Source organism: Ostrinia furnacalis, unplaced genomic scaffold (genome assembly GCF_004193835.3).
Source record: "Ostrinia furnacalis isolate ACB-3 unplaced genomic scaffold, ASM419383v2 OfSCF0638, whole genome shotgun sequence".
Lineage (NCBI taxonomy): Eukaryota > Metazoa > Arthropoda > Insecta > Lepidoptera > Crambidae > Ostrinia > Ostrinia furnacalis.
The window spans coordinates 367765-375329 of NW_021130877.1; the positions used below are offsets into that span (position 1 = coordinate 367765).

A 7565-nucleotide genomic window follows, 5' to 3' on the forward strand; every position below is an offset into this window, starting at 1 on the left:
CATTACGACCAAAAATTAAGACTTCTCCAATTAAACGTGTATATCGTTACTCTTGAATCTATGCGTGCATCTTTACCGACAAAAGTTATGCCGTTACCTAATTTGAATACAACACGATTCTCGGCCTTAAAATTACCAGCAATAAAGAGTTCAGCATTGTTAAAAGTCGTATCGTGACTTTCAAATTTGACTTGCGAAGATCATACGGCCATGTTTTTCGGACGACTTTTGTAGAGGTATAAAAAGCATTTGCGTCTTCTGTGGTACCATCAGTTAGTGTTGACCCATCATTGTAGGAGCATCATAAAGTTAAGCTCAGGCGGCAGTATGAATTTGGTAATCCCTTTTCTAAGCTAGTGGGTTGTGATTAATGAGTGCGCATTGTTTTCGGATAAGGGTTGTTGTGTAAGCTAACGGTTGGACATTTGTGACGGTTCAGTGCGTTGACAATTAACGATTTTGCGAATTCAGTGGACTAGTTCGGTCAAAGATAATAATATATAAAAAAAAATCATAGCTAATGACCAGTCATAGTCATATCAAATGTAATAATACTAAATTAACACTTAAAAATATTTTTTGTTTAAAAAGGATAGAATTATAATCTGATGAGATTTTAATTGAACTATTAAAATTTATAAATGTTTTAATATTTTTTGGACAAATCAAAGTTCTAGTTTACATACCTACATGAGTCATCATTTTACACATCGTCATATAAAAAATAACCGCATCAAGTAGTAACTTGTGAAAACATTTTTCATATTTGATCTGATTTCCGCATAATATTTCAACCGCAGAGACAGTTTCCTTGATTTAAAAGTCAACGGCGATAAACACATTCACTTTAAAATGTGAACCGCTGTCTCATTGCTTTTGTTTCATAAACACACATTGTTGCAGATTTTGATAGCCGCCGTGGTTGCGGTGTGCGGAGCCGCAAAACTGGACCGCACTTACTTACCGCCAGTGTCAGCCAAAACTGCTGGCGGTAGTCCAGGGTCCTTACAAACTCCGTTCGCTGGAAACTCCTTCAATGAAGGAGCCAGCAACCTCCCAAAAGGCAGCTTCACTAACGAATTCCAAGGAGTGGTAGTTGACGCAGCTGCTGCTGGTACTAGAGCCTCTGGAGAAGGTGAAACGGGACTTGGAGGTCCTCGTGTGTCCTATGGCTCAACTGATTCCAGAGTGGGCGAAGCTGCTTTTAGAGATGCTCCCAACTTCCGACCTTTCCCTGGACAGGATTCTGTAGAAAGCCAAAGTCAACAGAGTGACAGTCAGACAGCAAGCGCCTCTCAAGAATTCAACCAGAACAGATTCAATTCATTCGGAGAATCGAAACCTGAGCGTGCTCAAGCTGCTTTCGACCGTGTGGCCAACACCTTAAGATTCGAAAACGAGGTTGGACCTGAATCTTATCACTACGCCTACGAGACTGACAATGGAATATCTGCTGAGGAAAATGGTCTGGCCATCAATGGTGTTCAAGCACAGGGTGGTTTTTCATACACTGGTGACGATGGGAAGGTTTACAGCGTTTCCTATATTGCTGATGAGGGTGGATACCAGCCTAGAGGTGATCATCTGCCGACTCCACCTCCCATTCCTGAGGAAATCTTGAAGGCTCTGGAGAAGAACGCTCAGGATGAGGCTGCTGGAGTTATTGACGATGGTGAGTTATTATTATCCTTATGACTTCTTCCTAAAATAATTATTTCGTAAATATCCGTTTTTTTTAACATTTGACTGAAACAGTTGACACTGAGCTTTTGTTTAGTTTGATAATTTTAATGAGTCTTAACCAGCTATAACAGCGTTAATTAATAAATATCAGAATAATTCCTGCTCTAGATCCGTCGCCTAAAACTTTATAGTTAAACAATCGTGGAAACAAACTATACACTTTATTATATTAGTAGGTACTCCATGTTATACCTTCCTTATTTTACTAAAGAGCTTATGAAAATAAGGAAATCATTTTTAAAAAATATTAGGATTACAATGTACCTACTCGTATTAAACTTTGAACGTTAAGATATCCAAAGAAACACTCGTCGTTACAAGGATTCAAAAAAGCTCATTAAACTTCTGAAGACAGATCGAGTGTCTAAGATCTTTCGATATAAAAAGTGTAAAGTAATAAATCTGGATCTAGACACGTCGTTCTTTGAGATAAAGCTACTAAAATATGAATCTTATTAATTTATGCACATGTTATGTTTGCGGATCTACCGGAATATAATTACCGTTCCGTTTTGTAAAGCTTTCATATAAATGTAAGCTTCTTATTATTAGTTTTGCTACTTGTTAAAGGATAATTATAACATCTCAAATATAATAATTGTACAATCAACAGCACATCAGTCAAACATAGATATTGAAAAAAAAAGCCCATTTCACTAAAAGATTTTAGTTTTCAGCGACGGTATAAATCTGAATCTTGGATACATTATCCATAATAATTGAAATTAAGTCTTATTTTTCGTCATAAATAAAGTGTTATTTATGACGAAAAAAAAAAAACAACAAATTGAAAAAGTCAATAAAATAATATCAGTCATCATCATCGGTATCTTAATACGCATTACGCAAATGACGCACCTTACTACTATAGTAGTAAGTAGTAGTAGTAGTAGTAGTAGTAGTAAAATAACATAACTCTTGTCCAGATTAAACAAAATAGCTGAACAAATCAGAAAATTACGAAATTAACTAATTTGACCAAGTAGGTATCAAGTTTCAATAGTAACATTTGAACTTATTATTGTAGGTACCGTAAACAAATTGAAAAGCTTTTAAAAGCTCCAGAAAGAAATGGTCAACGTCACTATCTAATTAGAGTTTAACAAGGTCGTCGCCTTGTTGTGTAACATCTATCATCACACCATTCCTTTTTGATACACGCTTTATGAAAAAAGTTGCCAAGCGCGAGAAGCACTCAAGCGCAAAGGGTCCCGTACAAATCTAGAACCTTCACTTGATATGAAAATGCGTTTTAGCAAGCTGATACCATTTATATCGTGTCCTATTCATCGTAGTTTTCTTCAGTAGAAATGTTTATTGCTAAATTAAACATCTAGGATTCAGTTTTCCTGTAAAAGTTTACTGGCAAGTTATGAAACAATTTTATGGAAAAATTGCTATTTTTTTGCATCAATGATCATCATGATACTTGTACAGAATTTCAATAAATGTAATATAGTTGGATAGTTTTTTCTATGCGATCTTTTATGGATTCTGTTTTTGAAAAGTAATATTGATCTCCAAAAAAGCTTCCAAAAATAATGAATCGAGCGCCTTAGTCAGTTACAAAGGAGCTTGCTACCAATTTAAAAGCATTATTAACAAGGTGTTTGATTGTGTAACCAGAGGTTTGATTCTCATACATCCTCACAAAAACATCTGGGTCATTTACCCTTAGATTGTGACACGCATCATCATTTCGTCACTCTATTGGACCCAAATCAAAGCAGGTGATACAATGTTTATTTACATTGCATTCATAAATATCTATACAAGATCTTGTACCAGGTCCCATTGTATTTACTGATGTACATAGAATGATAGATAGCTTGCTTTGTGATAAGCATATTATTACTGATGACATTGTAATAGGTTGTGCAAATGAAGTAGATCAAATAGGTGTTTGTAGGATGATGTTTCAGAATGTTGAGCAAGATACGGATAAGTTAAATAATAGTCAAGAGGAAATTCTCACAGTTGAAGATTTCGTACAATGTGAAACAAGTAGCGCTAATTGAATGAATAAAAAACAAAAAACAAACGTGCTAAAAGCTTACTTACATGAAACTTAATGCAGTTACATAATTGCAGTGTTACTTATTTAGCTACACTAGATTGAACGTTGACCTATATTTAAAAATACTGGAATACTTTACCAATATCAATATTTTTTGAGTCGTGTCAAGCATAACATTTGGATTTTGCAAATTATTAAAGCATGTCCGGTTTTTGGAACGCCTCAAAAAGCGACCTATTTAAGAAAACCGTAACATTGCAGATTAGCCTTAAAGCCTTTTGTATGCGGTGACAAATGTATTGCCGACTGATACATCGCTTGCGCTAGGCATTGACAAATGATCAACGACTTTCATTTTTTATTTACAGGCTCATACGACGCTCAGAAGTACAATGCGGGCGATTACGCGGAAAGTGACAGTGGTAACACAGACCACAGTGACCGGCAATCACCTATATTTGGGAAGCAGCCCGAGTCTGACGCAACAGCAAGTGGCACGTTCATCAACCAGAACAATCAGGCTTTCGGACCGAACACCAACGCGTTACCTGGACAAAGAGATTCGTCTAAAGATTCTCAAAGCTCTGTCAATGATTTCGGCTCCGTTGAAAACTTTGGACAGACGTCGCAGCCCGGCCGTGGTAACTCTAACAATTTTGGCTCCAGAAAGGAATATCTACCACCTACCAGTGGTTTTAATCAGAATGGCAGGGTTCAGAGACCGTTCACCCCTACTGGAACTAACTCTCCACAGTCCAACCAATTTGCTGACAGTCGTCCAACTTTTGCTTCTTCTGGTAATGTCGAAGCTCAAAACTACCAAGGAACTCAGTCATCATCCACCTTTGCCAGGCCAGGCTCCAACAGATTAGATGTTCTCGCCCAAAGCGCTTCAAAGGAAAACTCACAAGAGAAAAATGACTTTGCGCCATCGTCAAACAACAACTTCGGGCAATCTGCACAAACTAGTCAAAACTCTGGAAGCAGTCTTGGCTCTAGGACGGAATACTTGCCACCTGTTAACCGATTTGGCCAAAATGGAAGAACTCCAACTCTGCGTCCTCAGAGACCTACTGCATCGGCTGAAGCAACCTCGACTGCAAGCTTCAATGCGTTTTCTCAAAATACTGGATCATTCCAATCTAACAATGAAGCCGGGCAATCCAGTTCTTCAGGACTTGTATCTGGAACAGCTGATAGGTTCAGCGGTTTCCAACAGCGCCCCCAGTCTTTTAACAATCAATACTCCCAGAACCGTTTCCAGGCTAGTCAGAATGGTCAAAGCCAAAATCAGGGAGACGATGTTTCATCAGACGCCAGTTTTGGTGCCATTAACTCTCAACGCCCAACATCTCAGCCTAGCACTGAACTAACGACACCTTTTGAATCTAACGAACAACCACAGAGCACATCAAGTCCATCGACCTCGTTCAATGCTTTCAATTCTCCCACGAATTCCCGCCCAGCTTCGCAATACAGTCAAAACAACGGCCAATTCCCTTCTTCGTCTCGCCCTCAGAACCGACCTTCCCAATCACAAGGCTCCTCTTTCTCCTCTCAGGGACAATTTAACCGACCATCCTTCACTTCCAACCAAATATCTTCGGAAGGAAGTCTGAACGAGAATGTTCGTGATATCAATGACGCTCAGTTTTCTCCGAGCACTGTCAGACCTACATTTGGTCAAGCTCAGGGACAAGATGATTCTTATTATTATAGGCAGCCCTCAAAGGCATTCAACACTCCTTCAGGGTCCAGATTTCCAGGTGCGTCATCTGGTCAGTTTGATAGCGTGAACCAGCAAACGTTGCAGGGCCCCAGTCAATTCTCTGGAGAATCTCAGAAAAACTCCTTCCAGTCTCAAAACATTAAATATCCTGAACCCCCTACTGTTCCAACTGCCGCACCTACAGTATCCTTTGAGCAGTTCCAGGGAAGCACTCCTGCCTCACAGTACACTGAAGCTTCGATTAGCCCCTTCCAGTCCATAAACCAAGCTACGACTAAATACCCCAGGCCCCCAACCATACCTACTGCTAGTCCCTTCCAGCCTTTGAACCAGGCTACAACTAACTCGGGTAGTTACCCGACCATACCTACTGCAGCACCGTCACAGTATAACGGAAACCTCCAAACTACTGCATCATCATTTGCGTCAGCACCAACTGGTTCCTTTGGCTCAAGGCCTTCATACCAGCAGCCTGCTCAGTCTAACTACCAAAGTCAACCTCAGGGATCTTCGCAGTTCTCTCAGACCGTAGGATCAAGTCAAGATGCTGCTAAAGATGACTCAGAACCACAAGTAGCCACCCAGCAATACAATGGAGAGATTTATGAGTACAGCAAACCGGCTCAAAGTCTTCCTGCTCCTGCTCAGAAAGAGACCACTTCAGGTGTTCAACAAGGTCAGAACAGAATTCCTGAATCCCAACCTACCCGATCTCAATTCGATGCCACTCAGGGTAGCAGTAATGTTCAGGAATACACACAGCAACCATCCAGGCCTACCTTTGGAGCGAGACCACAATTTGGTTCTCAGACTAGGCCTCAGTTTGGTCAGTTCAATTCACAAGAGCAGCCTACTCAGGAATCGAGACCCCAATCGAATGCTCAATCCTCATTTGAAGGTTCTCAGGAGAACCAAAGGCCAGCTCAGAGCAACCGTTCCAAATGTTGCCAGTCATTAGACTCTCGTCTGCAATCTTTCAGAGGGACGCAGGGTACTAATCAAGGTCAGTTCGGCTCCCAATTCCCTGGATCACCTTCCCAGACTGTGAGCCAAAACACAGGACGAGGTGAGGTCTTCGGAGGACCCCGAAAACCTCCCAGCTTCGACCAGGAAACCGGCTACCATTATTAAGCAAGTGCCATGATGAATTATTTAAACTATTAATAGGTAAAAGTGGTGTCTGGTGACAAAAACGTGATAAAAAATGATGGTAACGTGTATTTAATTTATGATATTGAATGTAAAATTGAAAAAATGGTGATGACATCATTAAGTATTTATTAGGATGATAATGTGATTTTGTACAGAGAATTCTGTATTGTGTTCTAATAAATTACTGTGTAAATAAAAAAAATGTTGTCCGTTTTATTTTAAACTGAAATCTGTCCCCGATTTCCCCTACTGATTTCATGCCACTGAAGCGTTTATCACGTTTGTATATCTATTTTATTAATAATACACCACCAGAGTTCGTATATGAGATAAAACTAAAGCCTATAGGTTAAATACCTCATGAATGAATGCTAAAGTTACAACAGTTTCAATCAATTTACTGAGAAGCCTTGAATAAATTTACCTAAACCGCTCAAAAATAATAATAAATTACTATCAAAACCACAAAAGAACCATAATCGCATCTTTAACTGTTTTTATTGAAACACAATAAAATATTAACTGTTAACTAGATAATAAAAATGTCTTTCATTTGGCATCGATAAAAATAAATTGGACGAGGTCAAGAAGCGCACACAATATAGTATATCAACTATGTTATGTCCATTCATAATATTTTTTGAATCATGATAGCTGTCAAAGTTAATTTAATACCTTATATGGATAGAGACAATCATTGATCACAACGCCATTAAAAGCACTATTGATTAATGGTTTAGATCACATCTTGTCGGAACCACTTAAAAGCTCTGAAAGTTCTGTTAGTAATAAGTTCTGAGGTCCGCCGTAAGATGGCGTTGTAATACAACCTCAATAGAGCTTTTAAATTTGTAGGTAAAGAAAATGTTTGAGTATAACAAAATACGAGTAAGTTATAAGGTTTAAATACCTAATCAGTCTAAA

General features: G+C 38.8%; 1 protein-coding gene across 1 annotated transcript; it reads left to right on the forward strand.

Annotated features, from left to right (window-relative positions):
- Positions 1-283: 283 nt before the first annotated feature.
- On the forward strand, positions 284-6781 carry LOC114366583 (RNA polymerase II degradation factor 1-like). The gene is made up of 3 exons (XM_028323503.1): positions 284-336; positions 904-1672; positions 4129-6781. The coding sequence occupies exons 1-3, from the start codon at positions 328-330 to the stop codon at positions 6618-6620; spliced, it is 3270 nt and encodes a 1089-aa protein (XP_028179304.1). The 5' UTR covers positions 284-327; the 3' UTR covers positions 6621-6781.
- The last annotated feature ends 784 nt before the right edge of the window (positions 6782-7565 follow it).